The sequence below is a fragment of the Phocoena phocoena genome, chromosome 1 (genome assembly GCF_963924675.1).
Source record: "Phocoena phocoena chromosome 1, mPhoPho1.1, whole genome shotgun sequence".
Taxonomy (NCBI): Eukaryota; Metazoa; Chordata; class Mammalia; order Artiodactyla; family Phocoenidae; genus Phocoena; species Phocoena phocoena.
Window position 1 is genome coordinate 64,926,072 of NC_089219.1, and position 25,160 is coordinate 64,951,231.

The following is a 25,160-nucleotide window of genomic DNA, read 5'->3' on the forward strand; positions in this document are numbered from 1 at the left end:
CAGTAAGCTAAGTACTGAGGAGAAAGGGAACAATGGGCTAGTTTTCACTCTTTCCTTAAATAATTATTTACTGAGTCTCTACTATATACAGCCCCAGGGATGGGTGAGGAGATTCAATGGAGATGTGCTCTTAATGGCGCTTAAGGTCTAGCGGTTATATGGAGATTAATAGAATAAACACATTACTGGTTTTATAGTTACAAGCCAAGATGAAGGAAATCAAGATTAGATGAGAATGAATGCTAAAGGAATACTAGCAAGTGGGGGACAAAGAGCTAGGTCAGGGAAGGCTTCCTGGAAGAGGTGATACTTGAGCTGAGATTATAAGCATAAATAGGAATTTGATGAATGAATGGGGTTGGTGAGAGAGAAAGAGTTTAAGGAAACAGAACATGGGCAAATTCATTGTGAGAAAAGACACAAGAGAGAGACTTAGTTATTGGAACATTGTAGCTACTGAGGGGCTATACCAGACCCTCATTTGAAACAAATTCATATTTAGATCTAAACACTAACATCATGCTACCTGGTCATCGTTTGCTAGGTTATCAACTTCACTTCTCATTCTTTGTTTTATGTCTGTCTTTGCTTCATTCCTTAAATTTGAAACACATTATTGTCTCCTGTGCATGTCTTCTTAGTCAAGACCCATAAAAATAGAAGAGGACAACGAAAACACTAGCCTATTAGAGATAGAGGGTGCTTGCTGGAAAACAGTCAGAAGTAGGAAAAAGTTCTGATAATTAGATGGAATCAGATTTTGGAAAGCTGTGGAAACCAGACTAGGGAATTTGGACATGAAATTAGACAATTATATTTTGTCTATAAGTAGTGAAAGATATGATAAAAGTAATTTTCTGGAAAGTTCATCAGAGCTTGGTATGAAGGATTTATCCACTTAAAGAATTGTATGTAGTTCCTGTGGTGAGGCAGGCACTGAATTATCTCATAGTGTGCACTGGAATAGCTAAGCATTGTTTCTTAGTGTAGGCTGTGTATTATATGCTCCACATTATCCTGGAATGTTTATTAAAATGAAGACTCTGGGATCCTATTCTAAATCTACTGAATCAAAATCTCTGGGATGGAGCCTGGGACTTTGCATTTTAACGTGCACCCCAGGTGATTTCTGCCCAGTAAAGACAGAGAACTAGTGGGGTGACACAGAAGCAAAAGACACTGAAGTCAGAGTCTCTAGCTGGGCTGCTATTGCAGTAGTAATCCAGTTGGTTACAACACAAAGACTACAATGGTTACCATGGGGATTCGGGCTCAGGGGTAAGTGTGAGAACTACTTCAAAGGAAACATAACAGAAGGAGGGAAAAGACCGGATTTAGGAAGTGGATGAGAGGAAAGAGTCCAGGAGAACTGTCATCACTGCCTTCTGAATGAAAGCTAGTGAACAGAATACTTTTAATCCCTTAGATATGAGGGACATTGTTGGCAGTGACAAACAAAGCTAACAGCTCTGCAGTAAAATGAAGGTGCTTAAAAGAAAATAGGAAAAGGGAAAAGAAAGATAGTTACAGAGAAAAAGAGTAACCTGCTCTACAAAACTGAGGGAGCTGGCAATTAGAATACAGTAAACTTAATGTGCAAGAAAAAGTTGGCACAGATGCTCTTCTTACCTTCAAGGTGCTTGACAAAAGGAAGTGGGATCCGGGGAGGCAGAGAGATGGCATAGGAGTTGAGCTCGAGGAGGGAGGGGAGAAGGGTCAGAGTTAAAAGCAAGAACATTTTGAATCCAGGGAAAGAAGAGAGATAATAAGTTTAGGAAGTTTTCAAAATAAGAAAGTTGTCATTTGCTACCAATTCTGAATAGGAAAGAAAACAGGAAATGGGGCACGTAAGCAATATTTACATTGTTCTAATAGCTTTTAAGCTTTATAATATTGCCGCATGTAGCTATAAAGATATAGAGACTTCGATATAGAGACGGGAAGAGAAAGTTAGTTGCATTTGTGACCTTTTTTCCGACTAGAAAATATGAAATATTATAGTATTCTATATCATGATGTTAGGTTTTCAACATTTTACTAAGATATCACTAATAATATTGAGTATACCTCTATCTTTCAAATAAGTGTGGCTTTGAATAAGAAATGCTTATTCTACTATGGCTTTTAAATCTAATATTTATAAAGACATTTCTCTCCTGTGCATAAGGAAGAATACTCACACCAAACAGTAGTGGCATGCCAAACTCAAGAGCTCAAGCCTTGAAAGCTTACATGCTAATGGGTTATTTAGTTTTCAAAATCTTAAGTTAATAACAATTGGCAATAAAGCTTGTTAATATTCCTTTTGTTCTGGAGCTATTGTGTTGATTTTGAAGTCCCATTTGTTCTAAAATGATTGAAGTCGAGATCTCCACCTAGTGGATTTATAGGATTTTACAGATTTTACAGAAATGACCTACTACATCTGGAAATCCTTAAATTTTTCTCTTAGAGAAATAACAGTTTTTAAAGACTTCTACTTAGGATCTAGCATAATTGTCAATAGAACAGTCACAAATGGTTGAAATATGCCAATATGCATATCAGCTAGACTACAGTTAACAAACAAAGCTCAATTTTTATTTTCATACCATAATTAGGAAAACAGATCAGGCACAAGTATGAATGTATAATCATCTATGTCGAAAGAAATATTGTAATACCACTAATTGAGATGTGTATAGTAATTTCCGTAAAATAATCATCAAGTGTAAATCTGCTCAAGTACTTTTTCTTATTTAATCTTTCATTTGCTTAAGGCTTTTTTTTTAATGTTTGTTTTCTTTTCCAGGATGAGGCACAACTCTTCTTTCCCATTTTCCCATCCTTAGAGAAGTAAGCTCAATTAATTGTGTCAAACATATCTCGTGGCTCTTTGATTTTTGCATTATATTCAACTGTGTACTTAACAAAGAGTTACTGAAGATTTTTCCTCCAAAATACTGCATTTGAAATGCATGCAAAGGCTAGGGAGTGTCTGTGTGTCCTTTTGAAGAAAGCTAAAGTAGAAAAGGATTATTATTTGAGTTATTTTTTTCACTTTGTTCTGCCTGTAAAGGTGATGAATTAACGTATTCAGCAGATGGTGGACACAATGTAGGTTTAGGAGCAGAGTTTTCAGCTTCATTTATTCTTCTAAGAATTAGAGACACCTTATTTTCTGCCTCAAAACTAATGTCTTTTTAACTCTGGTAATGTCTCCCCTGTCATTGCACCTTCTTTATGGGCACTGTTATCTTTATCTGTTTGAAAATCTTGAACTTCTCTCAAATCATGCATATTACTGTTAATTTTAAGATCTGTTTCACTACAAGTTAGTCTATATTTGGTTTCATGGGAACTTGTCATTCTCAAATCCTTAGCTGTAATGGTCGCCTCAGCAGAGTTTGAATCATATAATATATGTTTTTCACTTTTTCCATTTTCCCAAGTTTGTTGCTTTTCTTTTGTGGTGCCATTTAAGGTCATCTGTGTGGTCCTAATTAACATACTAGAATTTGCCTTGCTTTCATCGAACATTTTTTTCTCTTCTTTCCCTACTATTTTTATCTGCAGTGCTTCAGTGCCATCATCTCTGGGCAATGCATTTGTGCTGTCAATTCTTTTTTCACTACTATTGGTTAGAGGCCAGATGGCTTGAGTACTAAGAGAGGTACTGATATCCTTGGGAAGCTCTCTTTTATTTTGGTATGGAATAGAATTTGTCTTCATAAATGTAAAGTTGCCCTTGGATTGTGTCCGGGAAATAGGAGAGGAATCATAAGTTTCTGTTTTAGGAAGTTTCTTTTCTACATCATTTCCCTCACCCATAACACAAATTTCCACAATTGGATGTGATATTTTGGGTTCTGTCATTAACGTTTTTTCTTCGTTTCCAAGTTGTTCGTGACTTGAGAGTTGCTCTGCATGTTGTAAGGTTTGATTTTGATCTAAAGTATGTTCCTTGTAGGTTTCAGTCCTGTGGATTTGATTCCCCAGGGACAAAGAAAACTGATTTAGCTCACTGATCTTTGATTTGTCCTGCTCCATGTTTTCAGTGGGCTCTGTCACCCCTTGGTCAGTAGCCCCCCTAAAATGGTGGGATGGTAAAATATCCCTTCCTATGTTTTCCAAAGTCGCTGGTAAATAACAAGGAATGCCCAGTGCAAGGTGAGCTGCACCTCCCACTTGCTCAGTTGAGACGGGGGAGTGTGACTGCCTGTGTTCAGTCACAGTGGGTGTTGGCTGATGCAATGTTGATGGGTTTCCATCAGGAATATGACCAGTAGGGTGACAGTTGCCTTCCATAGAGCTCTGGTTGGCCACTGACAAGTTGTCAGCACTGAAGAGAGGAGCCTTTTTAATGTTTTTTCTGTAATATGGGGTCTGCTTTGGGGCATGTTTGAGAGGCAGCCGTTTTGCAGTGAATCTAACATAGTTGTTAATCTCTGACTGTTGGTGAAAATCTGCAGAGGACACAAGGTTTATTTTGGCTTCTTTCTCAGAAACTTTGGAGAATTTATTAGAAGGTGACACTTGTCTGTGTTTCTTTGGGAATTCTGCCAAGGATTTTTCTGGATGGACTCTAACTTTTCTAAAAGGGTTTAAATTTAATTTTATCCTTAAATTTTGTCCTTTAATTTTCCCTTTGAAGTCAGATTGATTGGTTCTCTTCTTTTGCAGAATTTGTGGATCAGTAAGCCATTTTCCTCCTTTGTTTCTCTCCTGAGGATTGCTACATTTTTTGAGATCCAAGTTGGTCAGGTGGTTACTTTGATTTTTCTGCTCTTTCCAATGGCTTGATGTTTTGGATGACATCACCAAACATTTAGTATTTTTTTCTACTAAATCAGGATGATGGAAGCTAACCCTCTTAGGGGAATATGTTTTCTTGATTTTTGTTGATAACCCCAATAACTCCATGTTGTCCTCACTCATGAGGAATTTTTCTATTGCTCTGTTAATTTGGATTTGCTCTTTCTTGGGCTTTGAAAGTTCTCGACGATTTGGCTTCCTTTCTTTCACATAATCTTGAAATTGATCACAGGGCACATATTTACAGATAAGACAACTGTTTGGTTGCAAATACCCAGGCCTGCTTCGTGTTAACAGCCCACAAAGATCATCATATTTTGATCTATGTTTTTGTAAGGTTTTTTCTACAGAGTGTTCCTCAGGCTCACAAGGCTTGGATGATGAGCCTGTAATAAAGTGTCTCAGCCTGTGTGGTTGTAAGCCATTGTGTCCTTTTCCTATTGGAGGCTGCCATGATTCATTTGTTAAATGCTTTTCAAGACTTTCTCTTGCCAGGGCTGAAGCGGATGTTGCATATCTTCTACTAAATGTGTCACTGCTGATATCTGCTGAACAATAAATGCAGGAGTTTAGCACTGAGCAGAGTTTTATGACCCCAACCAAACAGACGCTTAGAAGCCTTATGAAAGGTGCAAAAAGGACTCCTCTGATTATGGCAATTCTTGAAAATTTCCTGATTTTTAACCAAATCCTCAAGGGACATTTGGCAGTTTGGTGTGTTTGCAATGGCACTCTTTATGGCCACATTTTAATCAGTTGTGATGCTGATGTAAAAGTTGTGGAATTAGAAATTCAAATATTCATAGTTGTAAATCTTTAGATTAGTTGTCCATTAGGTTAGCTTTAAATATGAATAATATCTAAATTCTTTCCAAGTAGCTATAGTAATTTTTTTCTCAATTCATTTACCACTTGGGACTAAATATTAGGAAGAACATAATAAAATATTGAGTAATATATAGGTTTCAAGCAGATAATAACCTCAACAATAACAGAGAAATACTTGTGATGTTACTGGTTCCAATAATGCAGAGTCCGTATCTGGTTTACTTGGCATCACTTAATATTCATTAAATATTTGTTAAATGAATATGTGGTTTGGACTATGGCCTGGTCTGTGTTGAAAGAATCTGTCTGAGACTCTTAAATGGTACATGTTAATACAACATTTATTCATGATACATGTGAAATAATATTAATGACAAAAATATTAGTAATATTTCATCATTAATTGAGCATAAGAGGTAGGCATTGTGTTAAATATTGTACATTCATTTTTTCATTTAAGAGACCTGATCCCTTGGACAAGTCCTATTTTCCTAGCACATTTACAGAGGAAGAAACAAGTTTAGAGAGGTTGCATGTTTTCTCCCAGTCACATGTCAACTAAATGATATGGCAGAATTTGACCCAGGTCTGTCTGATACTAAACCGTATCCTCTTCCACAATGCATATTAAGTTTAAAATTACATCTTACCAGTGTACTTTTTCTTGTTTTGTGAAATTGGTTTATCCAAAGGAAGAAAGAATTATTCCTTTCAGTGATAGAAAGAAAGAGGTGAAATAAGCCCCAAATTGCATCTAAGTTCTAATCTAAGATCTAATCTTAGATCTAATCTAAGTTCTAATCTAAGATCTAACTTCAACTCTCTGAGTAACCTTGAAGAAGCCAGTTACTCGCTGGATATCAGGAGATTAGACTAGTGGGAACTTTATGTGGGTATAAAATTCTTCCGGGGAAAGACCTGCTAGCCGTTAACATATTCTAAGAGAGTTCTGTGCCTCAAAGATAAATATTAAAAGCTATTGGACTAGATCACCTCTAAAATCTCCTCTACCCCTGACATACTGTAATTCTATATTTCCGAGTTAGAAACCCTAATTAGAGTGATATTGCCTCTGACAGACTTCTATTCTGGAGCAGGTGTGGTCTTGAACGTTTTCTCTCCAATAACTGTCCTTTCCAGCTTCAGTACAATGCCTGGCATGTAGCAAAATTTCAAGTCTTTCTTAAAAGTAATTGTATTGATTTGACAAGCCAGCATTTGTGTGAAACAAGAGACTGGGTTTTAAATGGTTAAGAGGCCACTTTCCCTTTAGTATAGGAGTTTCCCACAGAGAAGTGAAGGCTCTGGACAAAGCTAAAATGAAACATCTACCTAAGGTATGATTCTATTGAAAGGCTAAGTGCTTATTGCTTTATAAAATAAAACCAATCTGATCGGGTTTCTATGGCAGATGTTTTCTTCCTTAGCCATTCCTCTTTTCAGTCAAATCATCAGGCTGCCAAAACTGGTAAGATCTGAAGTCTGGGGGATGCAATGGCATAAATTCACATCCTGCTTTATACCACATATGTAATAACATACAGTTTCGTTCTTTTCCAATTGTCCCCAAATCCATCCTTAGGGCCAGATTCCCATGGTAAGAATTTCTTGGTGCAGCACCTCTGTCATTCATATTCTGAGAGAAAGCTCTGCCTGTTGTAAACCAATTCAAATAAATGACAGGAACCTCTTTACAGAGCAGCTGTCAAAGGTTTCACTGTTGAGCCTGAAAGCATTGCCTTACTATTCAGGGAGAAAAAGGAAGACATTTAATTCATTGCCTCCACCTAAATATTGACATCGCCCATGTACAGTGGGTAGATGTCACAGCCAGATTCACTCGGCTCCCAACATGGGACAATGAATTAAGTCCTGACTTTCCCTGAACTGGGAAGTTATCATCCCTGACAGCTCAGCAAGCAAAGTATGTGTCTTGACATCATCCCTGAAATGAATCACTAGCATTAGAAGGCCGATTCTTCTAACATGTCATGCTCTGGGAAGGTTGCTTACTGTAGAACTAGCATTAGACTCGAAGGATGTTGGAATAGAAGACAATACTCAGCCTCCTATAAATCTTAAGAGCACTATTGCTATTTACAAGGCTTCTTAAAAACAAACAGACCAAAAAAAAACACTGTTAGGTGTCGGGTCACAAAATTCACTTGCCGGTGGGCACAAGGTGTACCCTCAGCTCCTGAGGTTGGGAAGTGTTCATCTACACCTCACTCCATACGCACAGATACATGTCCATTATCTTTAGGAGAGGAATAGGCCGGTGTCGCGATGATTTTTATGGCTCTTTTGAGGAAATCAAAGGAGGCTACCCTTTCAGAGGGATTTAAACAGAGTGGGATTTTCTAAAACAAGACAACTCACCTATTGTTCTTGTTACATGCTGTGGCAGAGTTTGAGGCTGGACCTCCCCAGGCTCACGATTCCTCAGCTTTTCAACTCTCTTTGGACAATATCTTGTAGGTAAGCTGGCTTCATTAAAAGCTGACATATTCCCAGGAGGCTCTGAACATCCTGACTGCAGCAGTCTGCCACCAAAGCAGAAGAAAGTACTATCTGCCCCATGGCCCTTCCCTTTCAGGTTAAGGGCTGTGGACTCAGAGGCCAGTACTGCTTGATGGCTGTTTTCCTGTAAGAGCGGCATTTCCTTTCTGGACCCCACAATGGACATGGCCTTTATCTCGTTTTCCTGGGTTAAGTGGCAGTTACAGCATCCCTCAGCGTGGTAATTTCTTGCCTCATGATCACGCAGGGATTCATCGAAGGTTCTGCAAGGAAGGTTTTCTGTGTGTTCATTTGCTTTGCCTTGTTGGAGTTTCCAGTTAAATATAACTAAACCCAGGCAAGTGAGACCTACAGCTCCTGTGACAAATAGAGAGACTATTAAAAGATAACATCATAGGAAGAAACATATAAATCATCAAATGTGAAATCCACAAATATCAAGGTTAATGGCTTAAAGGGTGTCGAAGTGGGTGGGAAATCTATCACCATGTGGAAAAATATTAGTCCAGACAGAGGATATTTAATCGACATTTTTCTGTTTTCCAGTTTGGATCTTTCTTTGTATTGATTAAAAATTATAAGAAACAATACCATCTGGAATGTGGTTGACAGAAAAAGGGGTTTTTTTCATGGACTGAAATTCATTCAAGATAAAATAATTCCTGAATTAAAATTCCTTTTCTGCCTATGGGAAATGAAACTTCCTATTTCTTAATCCCATAGTCAATAAAAATAGACCACATTTAGCATTATACCCTGAAATTCTCATGTATAATAACCTCCTCCACCCAAAGAAAAGAAGATTCTACAAGCTATTGCCATATTTTAATCACCTCTAAAGATTCATCCCTTATCTCAGAATACATCATTGGCTTCTATTAGCATAAAGGTCAAACTCCTTGGCATTCAAGACTCAGTATATTCTTGCCATAACCTTCTTTCCTAGCCTCATTTTTTATCATTTCCCACATTCAAACAATATGTTTCAAACTCTTTAATTCATTAGTCTTAAAATGTACTTCTAAGCCTTTGTGTATTCTCTATGATGCTTCTAATACTTTCTCCTATCTCTGCTTATTTGAATTTCATTTATCCCTTAAAATCTAAGTCTTTTGCTATTTTTTCCCATCTTGCAAAGATCACTCCCTTCTTTGAACTACCACAATAAAATTATTGACATCTAATCTCAGAATTCCTGGTACAGTCATTTCATGTTCTCTATAGGCTAGCTTATCCTCTAAATAACATTGTAAACGGCAGTGTTTCTCAAACTCAAGTGCAGAGTCTAACCTGTTTCTACCTCACTGTTTCTCATCTTGACAAACGGCATCCTCAACCACATAGATGTTCATACCAAAGTCTCTGAGTTACACCCAACTCTCTCTCTGACACAGTGATTTCCTTTTTTCTTGGCACTTATAACAGTATAAAATTATTGTGTTCACTTATTCATTTGCTTGTTCACTGTCTGTCCTCCCCTGCTAGAATTAAGCACTGTGAGGAAATGGACCTTTTCAGTCTTATTTGATATTGTATCTCCAGTGCTCTCAACACTGGCACAGAGGAGGCATACCAGAATTGTTTATTGAATGTTCTTAAATAAACAGAAGGAATTCTGTTTATGAATCCTAATAATGAAAAGCACTGAGTGTTCTCATCTTACAAATCTCCAAAATGATGATCAGGAGGACATGGTGTCAGTATAGACTGAGTTTGGAGTTCTGCGTTCAGAGTCCAGCTTTACCTATAACTTGCTGTGTGACCCTGGGCAAGTCAGTTGCCCTGGAAAACTCAGTTCCCTGACTCTGGAGATGAGGACAGTTAATAAGATGATACCAGCATTCTAGACTCCTTGATTGCACTATGCCTGGTTCTCTCCACTGCAGACAACTTTAATGAAAATGTGATGATATTTTTTAAACTTGAAAGAAAAGAGAAGGGGTCAGGCATAATTGTTTCATTTTTTTCTGTTAAAGATGAAGAGTAACCAAATAGAATAGCAGTTTCTGGCAAAATCTGCCAACCTTTTTGTAGCTTACCAGGTCGTAACATTTTAAGCCCCATTTTTATTTCTTTGACAACAATACACTCTTGGAAGGTGCTACAACATATTGAAATTATGAAATCTCTATTAAAAACACCATGTTTTTAAAAAGTAGTGGCAAAAGTTAGATCAGACCATTTTAATTGCCAAATCCTAGAGTCTGGGTTTTTCCAAAGGTTTTGGTTTTTAAATGTTAAAAACATGAAAATAATAAAATTTTAGAAACATCTCTGTATCTCTTACATGGAGTAAGAAAACTCAGGATTCAAAGCTCTGTTCTGATACTTTTCTTGGGAACATTTTCTAACCTCTCTGAGCCTTATTTTTCCTCCTCTATCAAACAGGAATAATTAATACCACTCAGAGGTCAAGTGAGATAATATATGTGACATGTTTAATACAGTACTTTGATATAGTAAGATTCAGTGAATCGTCATTGTTATATGTTATTGTGGTTGTAATTGCTGCTGCTGCTTTTTAGGCTTGGTATTGTCCTATTAGATCCTAAAAGCCTCAGCTGTTAGGAAAAAAAATCCAAAACAAATCTTTAAGAGAATACTATGTATGGCTGATGCAGTTACTAAACCAAATAATAAAGGAAAGAAAGACCTAAATTTCTTAAATGCATGAATCAGCCACTGAAATGAGAGTAGGCGTAATCTGATTATGGGATAGAGTTTCTCAGTAAATTGTGTCCAAACCATGAGGAACCATTCACTCTCCCGCTATTGATGCTAGAGCTATGTCTGTGTCACATTACCACTCAGGTATGGTCACTTTCTGTTACTGCAGAGAGCAAAAACAGCAGATCAAGCTCGTAGGTAGGCTGAACCTACTATCAAGAAGATGGCTGAATTTTCATTGCCATGGGCATTGTTGCAATTTTTAAAAAGTATTCTAAGAATATTTCTGAGTTAGAAAGACAACAGAAACGCAAAATTAATGATAAAAATCTCATTGAAGAATTGGAAATGTTAGAGCTTCATGAAAGCTTTCTCTTTTTATCCTCCAGTTCACAGAATAGGAAGTGTCAAGAGGTTAGGTGCCAATTAGCCACTTATCAGTTTTAAATTCACCGAATATGATTTTACATATTCCTTGGAATTGTGATGATTTATCTATAGCCAAAGAAGACAATAGAATCAGAGGCCAAATTTTAGTTCTAAGTCTTTTTCCCACAATCTAGAGGGATAGATTATCGACCACACTTTCACTTCAGGAGGAGTAGCACCTTCGAAGGAGTAAATCGGTATCAAAAGTCAGAGCTGTTTTAAAGAGGAATCTCACTTAAAAACGACATCAAAACAACACAAAAAACAACAACACAAAAAAAACCATTACATTTTTATGGTAATTTCACACACAATAACTTAACATGCATGTAATAATATTCATAATTTATCAACATGTTAAGCTTCCTATCATTTTGACAAAGCCTTTGGAACCTTCCAGAATTTTTATCTATTTCTACACTAATGCAGAGTTGCTAACTTGGCAAAATCGTCTCTAAAACTAGACATAAAAGATACCTATAACATACTAAGTATTCTAAGAAACACATTTAAGAAGAAACTCTCTGTTGCTCTAGTGCTTTTGTCTTTTGTGGTAAATTATTTCTTAGCACATAAAATTACTGACATGGTTACACATTTTCTAAAACAAATTATCTTCCTGAGAGAATTAGAATTCACTTCCAAGTGAATTTGATTACTGCTGGTGGTAGTTTCACTGTCTAGACCTGACACTGGTCTCCCTCTATCCTGATTAAAAGGAGCTAAAAATCTGATGTTCAAGTGATTCACTGGAAACCTGCTATGGAATAATTATTTATGGCACATATTCAAATTATATCAGTTCAGTCCTGAGTGCCATTTGCAAGCCTCTGGTCCTCCAGTGTTGGGGAACCCCCCACAAACACACACATCCCCCCCGCCATATACACACACTTCTCATCACCATGGCTACCCACAGGTACAAAGGATTTCACCATGCACTGAAAGCATACAAACATCTAGATATCTTGACAAATCTCATGCATATTTGGTCTTTGACTAATGCCACAAAGCATCACATTAGATCATTCATCCAGTGAGATGTAATGATAGCTGATGCATAGTTTAAAAAATGTTTAAACTACCATAGAAAATTTAAAGGATTGGATAGTATCCTCTCCTTAGTCAGTTGTGGGGTGGGGTAATGCTCCAAGTTTATAAACGAGTTAGACAAACAGAAATCTTAAAAGAATTCAAAACCCCCAAATAGAAGAAAACCAAGGCTCATAGCAGATTAATCACTTGCCCAAGTCGCACAGCAAGTAAGAGCAGAGCCAGGTTTCACACCTGGATAATCTAACTGCGGAGCTCATGCTTGTATAAGCTGTATATATGCTCTTGTATAAGCTTATAGAGCTTGTATAAGCTCTATAATACTTATACAAGCACTATAGAGCAGGGTGCACCTGGTTGTCATAATAGCATCTCCCCCTGCACTTGGTAAAGCCCACTGATTCTCACTCCACCACAGAGAAGCACACCGATGGGAGTGCCTTGAGGAAATAGACTATGTCTCATCACTTTTTTAACCCCTATCTCCCAGCATCTTAATGAATGTACCAGTACTGAAATATAGACTATTCCCTCATTACAGACAAGAAAACTGAAGTCTGAATAACAGGTTAATGTACTCAAAATCACAGTGCTAGTTATACCAGGACTAGAGCTCTTGAATTCTGGTTCAAGACCCTTTCCTCTATGTTAGACAGTTTCTTTGCAACAGGTAGTTTTTTCAACCTATGCCAAATCAACTAACATCCTCCCACACTACTGACAACTTCTCCCTTCCACAAGCCCTGGAAAGGTTCCCCAGTTGCCTGAGAAAGGCATCATTTAGTGTACTTCAAGAATATGGAGAAAAGCTGGGCACACTTCTCCCTGTCATACCTGCAAAGCCAAGGACAGTCAGCAGGGCCACATCCTGCCCTGGGAAGAGGGGACTTCTGTCTTTTAGAGCCAGAGTGAGGTTGGCAGCCTTGGAATTGCAGTTAGTCTCAGACAGCCTTAGCACACTTTTTGCAGTGGCCACAGCCATGGTGGATGGCTGACAATTTAGGTTCTTGGCATTCCTGTGCGTGTGAGCAGAAGACTTTACGTAGTTTCTTAAGAACCAGGCAAGGGGATAGAGATCACAAGTGCAGCTCCACTGGTTCTTATCTAAGTTCAGAAGGATTAACTGCTTCAGTGGAGTAAAAACACCCGGCAGGACTACTTCCTGTAGTCGAGGCAGCGTCCGGAAGGCATCTTTCCCAATGTAGGAAATACAACTGTTAGATAAATCCAGATGCCTGAGACTGTGGAGATCTGTGACTCCGAAAGAACTGTCTGTTAGTTTAGTGACCTGATTCCCATCCAGCTGTAGCCGGGTCAGGCCCCTGGTGTTTCGGAACCAAGACCCTTGCGGGGCACGGAGAGCATTATTGCTAAGCGCCAGCACCTGCAGGCTGCGAAGCTTGCTGAAGCTGTGATCGGTAAGCGAAGAGCTGGATATTTGGTTGTGCTCCAGCAACGACGTCCGCAACTTTGAAAGGGTGTGCAGGACGTCTTCCCGAACATCCTCGAAGCCATTTCTGCTCGAGGAGAGCAGAGCAAGATTAACAGATTTGTGCTCTCTATAGATGAGAGATATCCATCAGTGATGATTAAAACCCTCGTGGTCACAGGGGCTGCTGTGGAGAAGAAAAGCACAGACTAGAAGCGAGTACACACACGTGGGAGGGGAACACAGTGGAGAGCAGAGATAATCAATACCCTCTGAGTACAATCCTATCACTTAGGTAAGAACAACAAACAAAATGAAAATGATTCTCTGATTTCTCAGTTTAAGGGGAAGGTGGCTCTTTTCAGAATGATGGATTTTTATATTCTTTGTTACCATGACATGTTTATTTGAGAAACACAAACCCATCTGTTCCTTTAGATGTTAAATTTAATTCATTGTTTTGGATTATCATCATTGATGTTTTTTTGAAAGTGGCTTTTCAGGCTTTCTCTCTGTGAGGCTGTGTACTGACCTGCTCCAGCCCTGCTGGCCCAAGACAGAGTCACTCAACAGCTGAGCCTGTGTCTGAGCTTCCTAACCAGTTTTCCACAAGCAATGTATATTTATGCTGTGAAGCCAATCATCTTTTCTCTCAAACATAAAGGTGTGGATTGGGGTGGGAGAAGTGAGAAGGACCGTTGGTTTCTGCTTTTTAGCTCCAGGCTAAAAGTTGGCAACTTGGTAAGGATCTATGTTCTCTCCAGACAACCTGAGGATCTGTCAGTGGGGTTCTCATTATAGTCTGGGCCATCTTGGCCTCCTGTCTAATATCTGTTCCCTCCAATGAAGTCCATCATGTAATGACAGGTGGTACTCAGGGCTTCCAACTGTTAAATCCTTTCACCATAATCACCCTAGAGCTATCACTGCTCTGTCATTAGAAATCAAAGCGTTTTAACTCGATAAAGATGTATTATAATCAGGAATTATTGTAACACATCTTTATCATGCTAAAATTGTTTTGACTGCAAATGACAGTGTCATAAGGATGGAAGAGTCCATTGTCCCTGGGAGGTCTACAGGTGATATTAGAACAATCAACCATGGGGGAAGCAAATCACAATTCCCTTATGAAATTCAGACTACATCACTGAAACAAAGAGATTAAAAAAAATGTAAAAGACAAAGGATTTCCACAGTGCCTTCTTTTGGAAGAATTGCTCCCATCTCCGTAGCACGAGTCATGGGACTTTTGTTTGGGGGTGTTATTTTTTTAGTATTTATTTTTAGTATTTATTACTGATTATTTAAATTCTATTAATTCTAACCAGTTTGGCATTTTGTTCCTTTCATCATTGTTTTTCATATGGGCTGAGGGAGTTTTGTTTTTAGGGATCCTCAGTCCTCTAGAGATTTCTGACTCTGAGGGAGCAGGCTATTGTTTCTGTCAATTACTTCTTGTCCAGGACCAGACAGGCTCCACTTGCAAATCATCCATTTAAGTCTCTGTGTTTATGAAATCTAACTTCACAAATGTGACACTTTGTAAATGAGAAGGAATATATAGAGGTGTAGCAATGTAGATGAGCAATATTTGTTTCTTACAAACAGCTATCTCTGATCAAAAATAAAAAATGTAGTGAAGTCAGATCTATTTGAGAGGATGGGAGTTTAGTGTTTGTTAAGTGTTTTCTATACAGATTGGAGACAGTATACAACGAACTAGCCTTGAAACTGTCTCTCTCCTGTCAGGAATGACAATGCCATTTACCTCTTAATTCTCATGGGGTCATAGGATTTTAGAAATGAAAGAACTTATTTTCTTCCACTCGATCTTAGATTTGTTTCTGAAATTTTTCCGTTGGCGTGGTTTATAGCTTGTTTATCTCTTCTTGGATATCAGGATGTAAATCACATTCTCCTCAAATTTGTTAATAAGGTGTCTTATTAAATTGTTGACTTAAGCAAGCAATATGTAATGAATACAGGCAGTGTATCTTGTTAGCATTTCTACAGCTCATTTACTACCAATAAAAAAAGACTACACTTTCAAAATTAGATGCACTTTGATAATAATCTGTTTTGCTGGTACATCACTTAATCTTACTAATGCTGAACAATTGCACTTCAGGTTCCTGATTCATTGATATTTCTTCCAGCCTGTGGTAGGTTTCAAATCTGCACAGAGTGTGGACAAAATATAATTAAAGTGATCAATTTTTTTTCTTTTATTAAAAAAAGTATGTAACAATAAAATGGTGGTATTCTTTTATAAGAACAAAATACCTCAGTTACCTCTGAAGGTCTTAAAGTAGTTTTGGTTAAGACCACCAGGGACAAACAGGAAAATAAAATAATATTATCAATCTTTAGTCACTAAAGAAAGCTTGCTCTTTAAAAGTTTACATCTTTCAGGCTGAGCTGAGAGATCAGTCAGTACAAAGACAGGCATAGCAATGAATTTGTCAGGTACACTGAACACTGCTTTTTAGAGTTACTGGTTTTATTACCTACTATATAGGCTATCTGGTGACAGAGGGTTACATCTTTGGTGCACACCATACATGATGCAGGGCAGGCTGCCACCAACTGCAGCATAATAGCAAAGAGATGAGCCATCCACCTGAAAGGAAAGTAGAGAGCAATGCACATCATAATGTTGGCATTTATTATCCAGGGATTTCAGTATATTCAGCTCATGAGGCATTTTGGTGATTTCTGCTTTTTAATGGGCACTTTGGCTTCTCACATGATGCTAGATAAATGGCTGGAATCCTTAATTTGAATAGAATTTAAACTGAGCCGTTATAAGGAGCAAGGATATAGTGTGCAGCACAGAGAAATATGGCCATGATTTGTAATAACTTTAAATGGAGTAAAATCTACAAAAATATTGAATCACTATGTTGTACACCTAAAACTAATATAATATTTTAAATCAACTATGCTTCAACAAATATATACGTATACCCACAATAAACAAAAACACAAACTGAACTGTTAAAGCATTTGACCATAAATTCAGAGAACTCACATCCAAGGCACAGCCCTTAATATAGATTATTAAAAAATTAAGTTACTTTGTAAAACACTTGATAGTTTGTTGAGCTTTTGCAGATACATTACCTTATTTAATTCTTTTAATTTGGCAATTCAATTTGAGGCTGAGAAAACTGAAGTTTAGAATGGTTAATAAACCATCCGAAGTCACATAGCTATTAGGTATTTAACACCAAGTCTTTTAACTCCAAATCCAGTGTTCTTTCTAGTATGCAGAACCTAATCTCAGGCACTGAAACATATATTTACAATGAAATTATTCTTCACAGATATAGATACCACAGATAGAGAGGGAGAATGAAGGAGCATTAAAATCATAAGCTCTACCTAGCTTTGAATTCAGCTCTCCTATTTACTGACTATACTATCCTAGATAAATTATTTAATTTTTCTTATTTTTTCCTTTTCATGTTTAAAATAGAAATAATAAATGCCTACATTACAGAGCATTATGAGTTAGATAAAATGTTCTAAGTGGTTAGTAAGTATCATAGTTTTACCATTATTTCAGGTCTCCAATGAAATATTAACACCATTTTGGATTTAATGTTCAAAAAAAGGCCATTCATTTATAATGTATTCCCTGATTGGTTTAAAAAAAAAAACTTAAAGCAAATTATAATAAAAACCTTCTACCCATACAAAAAATAGTTTGAAAATAAAATAAAATGTAAAAAAACATAAAACTATTAATTCTATCATTCTTTCAACAAGTATTTATTGAATTCCTTCTGTGCTCCAGGCATTGCTGAAGGCACTGGAGATAGAATAGCGAGTGATAAACTCCTGCCCTCATTGGATGGACATGCTATGAAGGGATGTAAACAATAAACAAAAAATATGAAAATATGTATTAAGTCATCTGGTGATAAATTCTATGGAATAAGTAGGGCAAATATGGTGACAAGAAAAAACTGATAAAGTAACATTTGAACAAAGACTTGGGAAAGATGAAGGGTGCTGGTCAGTCCAGGTGGGAAGAATGGTAAATGCAAAGTCCCTGAAGGCATGTGTGCTCTCAGCCTGAGGAGGTCAGCGTGGCCTGCTACACAAGAGGAAGAGGAAGCCAGGAAATAGCAGGGGCAGGCTGTGCGTGCCTTGGAGATGAATGCAAGAGCTTTGGTTTTTTATCCATATAAGATGAGAGTAATTGGAGGCTTTTGTGAGTGGCATTACTTCATCTGTAGCACATTTTTAAATAATTATTTTGGCTACTGTGTTCATTACTATAGCTTTGTAATACAGTTTGAAATCAGGGAGCATGATGCCTTCAGCCGTGTTCTTTCTCAATATTGCTTCAGCTTTTGGAGTCTTTTGTGGTTCCATAACATTTTTAGGATTGTTTGTTCTATTTCTGTGAAAAATGCCATTGGAATTTTGATGGAGATTACATTGAATCTGTAGATTGCCTTGGGTAGTTTCAACATTATTAATTCTTCCAATCTATGAGCATGGGACACCTTTCCATTTATTTGTGTCTTCTTCCATTTCTTTCCTCAATATTTTGTAGCTTTCAGTGTACAGGTCTTTCACCTCCTTGGTTAAATTTACTCCTAGGTAGTTCATTCTTTTTGATGCAATTGTAAATGAGATTGTTTTCTTCATTTCTCTTTCTGATAGCTTGTTAATAGTGTACAGAAATACAACAAGATCTTTGTATATTGATTTTGTATCCCTGCAACTTTACTGAATCTTTTTATTAGTTCTAACAGTTTTTTGGTGGAGTCTTTAGGGTTTTCTATATCAACTCATCCACATACAGTGAGTTTTATTTCTTCCTTTCCAAGTTGGATGCCTTTTATTTCTTTTTTCTTGCCTAATTGCTATGACTAGGACTTCTAATACTATATTGAATGAGAGTGGGCATCCTTGTCTTATTCCTAATCTTAAAGGAAAATCTTTCAGTATTTCACTATTGAGTCTGATGGTAGCTGTGGATTGGCTACCATGTTGGGAACATACTTTTAATAGGCAAAGAATAGTAGCAGCAAAAGTAATTAGAAGGAAACTATCATAATACAAGCAAAAGATGATGGTTTAGACAAGGATGAGAGGTAGTCAGATTCTGTATAATTTTTTATTATCATGATTCAATTTAATGTAACAAATTTGAGCTCAACTAAACTATCCTGTGCAGTGGAACATGCTAGGTATACAGGAGTAAACAGGCCTTTGCTTACCCTCAAATCATGTTCCAGCTAGTGATATAGACATGTAAATAGGTAGTTGTAACACAAGATAGAATGAAATAAATCTAAATAATAGGGAAAAATTATTTTGCAAAATCCTTGGACACTTTATAAAGGATGTGTCTTGTGAGTTGGGCTTGAAGAGGGCAGAGGGTTTCCACAGGCAGGAATAAGAGTTAGATAATTCAGACTGAAAAAATAGTAAGAACAATGTCCTGCATTGAGCAAAAGATCTAATCTCAGTTCACTTCTTTTAGCCTACCTGGGCTGCTTAGAGTCTGCTCTATGCATATGTGGCTCAGAGGTCAGCCAGAGAATTAGGCAGAGTTTATATGTATATTCTGGGGCTCCCTCTCCCAGACCCCTTTCTTCTAGGATTTCCCCTCATTTTCTAGTGCTTACGTGTGATAAGCAGGATTCTAGGATGGCTCCCAAGATTCCTTCCACTTTTTTCCAGGAATACCACCTACGTTTGAGTTTGGACAAAACCTATGAATATGATGAGATATTACTCCCATAATTATGTTTCCTCATATGGCAAGACAAAGCTTATTCTGTGTAGGTATGACCTAATCAGATGAGCCCTTTAAAAGCAAAGAATATTTCTCCAGTTGGTCACAGGGGAAAAAGTTTAGAAAAACATGCCCTTGCTGGCCAGAAAGAAAGCAAATGGCTATGTTGTGAACTGCTTATAGGAGCCATGTGGCAAGGAACTATGGGCATCCTCTAGAAGCTGAGCGTTATCCCTGAACAATAGTTGGCAAGAAAACAGGGACCTGAAGGAAATGAATTCTTCCAGTAACCAGTGAGCTTGGAAGAGGCCCCTGAGCCTCAGATGAGAATCACAGAGTGAACTAACACCATGATTTTAATCTGGTGAGGTCCTGAGCAAGGGACCCAGTTAACCTGTACTAGACTCTGACCCACGGAGATAATAAATGGGTATTGATTTAAACCACTTGTGATAATTTGTTACAAAGCCATAGCTAATTCACTCTACCCTAGATGCCCTGAATTCTATCCTCGGGTTCTTCAAGCAGGCAAAACTGCAGGCTTGCCGCCATCAGAATTTTAATTGCTCTCTAAGATGCAGATGGGGCCTACCCTTAGGGAAAATGTTGTAAAAAAAAAAGATAAGAACCTTATCCTATGCCATTCCTTTCTTCTGTGACTCCCCTCCAAAATCTACCTGCTCCTGTTCACTCTCTGTTTCTTTCAGGTCACAGTCTTTTACATTTTATACAGAGTTCACAGTTGTTATCTGGGGGAGGGTTGATCCAATATAAATGCAGTTTGTTCATTCAGATTCTAGATACATTTTGAAGGCAGAATGATTATGATTTGCTGGTGAATTAGAAGCAAGAGTATGACAAAGAGAGAATTCAGATATTATCCTGTGGTTGGAAGCGGAAAGGATAGAGTTGCCATTTACTGAAGCAGAGAAGACTATAAATGCAAGAAGTTGCATATGTGAGTTAAGAGTTCAAGAAAGAGTACTAAGCTAGATATAGATATTTGGAAGTTGTTTTTTAAAGCCATGAGACTGAATTAAATCCTCAACAAATTAAATAGAGAAGAGACCCAAAGACTGAGGCCTGGTGCAATTTAAAATTTAAAGATAAAGAGGAGAAGTGAAATCTAAAGAGAAGACTGAGAAATAGCAAGTAATAGTGAATTAAAATAATGAGAAAATAGTGACCTCAAGTCCAGTTGAAGAATGTTTCAGGGACAAAAGAATGATTATTTGCATTTAATGCTGTGCCAAGTAAGATGGATTTAGCAATGAGGAGGTAAGTCTGTATCCTTGACAAGAGCAGTTTCAGCAGAGTGTTATAGGAGAAAACCTGATTGGGATGGAGGACAGATGGAAGGAGAATAAGAGTCTGCAAATTTAGGCAACTCTTTAGAGCAATTTTGGTGAACAGAGAAATGGAGTAGTAGCTTGAGGAAGAAGTAGAGTCAAGAGTTTTATTTTGTTTTTGTTTATTTGTTTTTAAGATGAGAGAATTTATATGTCTGTATGTTGATGGGATAAAACAATAGAAAGGGAATGCTGATGATGCAAAAAATAGAAGGGAGAATTATTGTCAGAGCAATGTCCTTGAGTAGATTAGCAAGGATAAGATCTAGTACACAGTGAAGGAATTGCCCTCGGATAGAATCAGGCAAAGTTCATCTGTAGAAAAGGGAGTGAAGGCAGATGATGTGAGTTTAGATATAGGTGGGTGGTTGAAGTATTAGCGGGAACTAGAGGTTTGAGGAAAGAGGAGAAGGTGCAAAACAGCCATTTAGAGAGTGAGAGAGAGTGAGCTAGGAATACAAAATAGACTCTCTAAACAGTACTGAGGGTCCACTTCAGGTTAGAGGGTCATAATTTTGAAATAAGAGCTGTCAGGATGGATTTAATCAAGACTAGGATTTTTCCAACTGTGTACAAAATTCATGATAGGGCAAGGGAGTTGAGGCTATGTAGGATGGAGTGAATATGATGGCCAGTGTAATCTAAGCTAAATCATGGAGGAAATAAGGTGACTGGATGATGGTGAAAAGATGGTAACAGGAACAAAAAATAGGGGAGACATCGGATGATAGACAAAAAGATAGAACAATAGTAGCAAAAACATGGTTTTTAAGGCTGAATGATATATATATATATATACACACAGGGGTTTATTGCACTATTTTCCTTTACTTCAGGGTACATTTGAAAATCTTCACAATGCAAAGCAGCGTCTTCCTAAGTGGTAAGATGGTTTATGCAGTCAAAGTTGTTGGAGTCAGAGCTCCGGACAAAGTGAGCTGGGTAGAGAGGAGGTAGAGCCCCATGGCCATCTGATGGAAACTGTGAGGATGCAGAGCACGGAGGAGTTGCAGGCGTCACTGGTAACAGGGCCTAGGGTATGAATGACCGGGGAGCTAAGTGAGCAAGGGAAGGTGGAGGATAAGAGCATTGCAGAAGAGGAGACAAAGGGCCCCAGAGGTCAGGCCACCTTAATGATTATCTGCATGGATAATAAAAACACTGAGAGTAGTGCTAGAGAGCATGACAGTGAGCCAGATGCAAAACCTTCAGAGAAAGGAGAGGGACTCTGGGGAAAAGCTTGACAAACTGGTGGCTCTTCCAGGAGAAACCATTTGGAAGTTACAATGTCAGTGAGAAAGACACAGACCCCACCCCCACCCCCCGCTTACCCCCAGTACCATCCCCACCCACCTAGAAGTCCAGGAATATGTGAGAGAAAACAGCTTCCTCTTGAGAGAGCCCTGGGGGAAGCAGTGTCCTCAGGGGAGGGCTAGATATTAAGGGAGAAATTGTTCTACTAAGAATCTAAATTAGTTGGTTACTGCACCTGAATGTTAAATTGGGCTATCCACCTCCTGGCAGTGAAAGTTTCATAAAGGGAGAAATGATAGGTTATGTAACATGTCCTTAGTACCTGAAAAAAGAAGGCATATAATTTCTTCAAAAGAAACCAACTTTTTCTAAAATCCCGAGAATTTTTTCCTTAGATCCATAATCATTTATATATCTCTAGCGACTAGAACAAAGCTTGGAATATAATCAGAATACAAGAAATGTTTATTTGACCAAACTCATCTGACACGAAGGTTCATAGTGGACAATATCTTTAATGACAGTTTTTGAAGATTAAAGGCTCATCTTAACCCCTAAAGTAGGGCATAGTCATGAGGTTGCTATTGATCTTAGTTTTGAATCTGAGACGGTATTTTCAAAAATAAAGCTAATTAGAAAATCAACTGTAGCAGTTCTTTCCCTACAGATACATTGAACAGTGTATTATAGGGCACTGAGATAGTTAATAGTTTTTAGTATTCACTTTTATTGTTTGATTTTGAAGAGGCAAACCTGCCGCGTTAAAGCACACAAAGCTAATTAAAGCTTTTCCACTATTTCATTATCTGAATGTAGTTGCAAATTCTGACTTAAAACTCTTATCAGAGGGAGACTCAACATCCCTCCATGAACAGCAAGTGAACATTCAATTAACACTTCAATACAAGTGTATTTTAAATAAAAATCTACTTTATTGTTAATCTCATTCTTTGCACATGCAAATATCCAATTTTAAAATCCAAAGATAGCTGCATCCCTTTTATTCTTTGGGGAAAAGAAGTCTTTTCTTTATTTACAGGGAAGACCTGAATTTTCTGAAGTTGTTACCAAGTTAGAAGAGTGTCTCTGCAACACTGAGGTAAGAACTTATGGCTTCTGAAATATGTCCATTACAAAGGCTTGAATATCTAATGACATTGGGGAATGTAGTTAAGGTGGTGCTTGTGGAAAGAAAGTGTATGTCCATAACTCCATTCATATTTTCACCCTGTCAATTAAGTTCTTAGGGTGGAGGAGAATTGACTGCATCTGTAGGGCAAAGGCAAATTCAGAGTGAATTGGGGCCCTTCCAACAAATAATCAGGCAAGCAAATGGACATGGGTATGCATAGCTTAAAAAATTGATATGTAAAACTTTAAAAATAACAAATGAGTTAGAAGGTAATTATGTAAATCATTACTTTCTATACAAAATTTCTTACAAACAACGAAATGTAAGCTAAAGCATTAAACCATTGTCCATTTATGTTCAATAAGAACCGGAAAAATTATTACTAAAATTAGCACATAAATTAATTGGGAGACATTGCTTTTATACCACACATACTTTACATAAAGTGATGTGTGTTGGTAATGAGACTAATGGAATTTTCTTTCCTTAATATCAAGGAGCTGTTTGCTTTAATTTTCTCTATAATTGCCTTAATTTTCTATACACCTGTTCAGGAGATAGCATTTGAAAATAGGCAAAGGAACTGAAACATGAACACTAATTCAAAAATAATAACATATTCCCAAATGCAAGTGAGTGCTACAGGAGAGAGGGATGGACATCATACATACAGGCTCATGTATAAACGAGTGTATGGAGGGGCAAAAATGGGGAAAAACAGCATCAACCTGAGATTGCACAACTAAATCCCAAAGTGGAACCATCCAAGGAAAGTTTTCTTTCCTTAAAATCTTAACAAAGAGTGACTGGAACCTAATCTTTTTTTTTTTTAATATTTATTTATTTGGTTGTGCTGGGTCTTATTTCTGGCAGGCGGGATCCTTAGTTGCAGCTCGTGGGCTCTTTAGTTGTGGCATGCAAACTCTTGGTTGTGGCATGCATGTGGGATCTAGTTCCCTGACCAGGGATCGAACCTGGGGCCCCTGCACTGGGAGCACGGAGTCTTAACCACTGCACCACCAGGGAATTCCCTGGAACCTAATCTTTCGGAAAAGTGTTCCAGGTCTGCGATTACTGCCTGAAGTGAGTGGCTCTGTCTCATGAATCTTTACTGGAACTTACAAAGAGGAAGCTTTACTCTTTAAACATAAAACTTCCTTTCCCTTCTCTTCAGTCCTGAAACAAATGAGGTGGAGAGAAGTAGAAGTATATTTGGTGGGACTACAGCAGCCCCTACTAACAAGAGCATCTGCCAGAGGCTTGGGATGTTGAGAGATGCTTTTCAGGCTTGAGTTCCAAGTATCTTCTCACTCTGAACCTTTGTGTTTGACAGAGCAAGGCTGTGCCAAGCCTGGAATATATCCAGTTAGATCAGAGAGAGAATTCCAGAAACAGGGACAATGGTAGGATCTGCTAAGCTAGCTAGTCTTGTTATATTGACCAAGCCTCTTAGCACAATCTCCTCTAGTGGAAAAGACGAATAACTATGGGCTATATGCAAAGAGAATTTGCTGAACTGCATTGCACTAATTAATGAACTAGAATCATCTTTAAGGATCTTAACTTGTGTAGCTCCATTAAGGCTCTATCCTCTCTACTCTTCAACTTTTTAGTCAGTGGTTAAGATCAAGGTGAGGAAGGCTCTGCTCATCACATTTGTAGATATAGTAAAGTTGAGAGAGACAACAAATATTTGAAAGCAGGAAAAGTAGTAGGACATGTCTAAGAAATAATTTAATAGGAATAAATATATCATCATACACCAGAGTCAAAGAAACAATAGTAAAAGAATCAAATGTTGGAGATATGGTTTAGGAGCATCATGAAGGTTAGTGGATAATAAGCTTTTGGGGAGTTAGAATATGAAGTATCTGTCTTGCATCTGAATAAAGAATGTGATCATTCCTCTCTCTCCTGAGATGGCCAAACAAAATAGTTCCCAGT

At 37.7% G+C, this 25,160-nt stretch overlaps 2 protein-coding genes across 2 annotated transcripts in view; one reads left to right on the forward strand and one right to left on the reverse strand.

Annotated features, from left to right (window-relative positions):
* TNNI3K (TNNI3 interacting kinase) overlaps window positions 1-25,160 on the forward strand; it is a 282,005-nt gene that overhangs the window by 200,458 nt on the left and 56,387 nt on the right. Inside the window, exon 22 of the mRNA XM_065895777.1 lies at window positions 23,124-23,183. Coding sequence (XP_065751849.1) covers window positions 23,124-23,183 — 60 coding nt within the window. The remainder of the gene's footprint in view (window positions 1-23,123; window positions 23,184-25,160) is intronic.
* LRRC53 (leucine rich repeat containing 53) lies at window positions 3,000-16,318 on the reverse strand. The gene is given in 6 exon segments (XM_065887792.1): window positions 3,000-3,173; window positions 3,175-5,339; window positions 8,002-8,499; window positions 13,126-13,836; window positions 13,839-13,907; window positions 16,231-16,318. Coding segments are annotated over 6 exon segments (3,705 nt in total).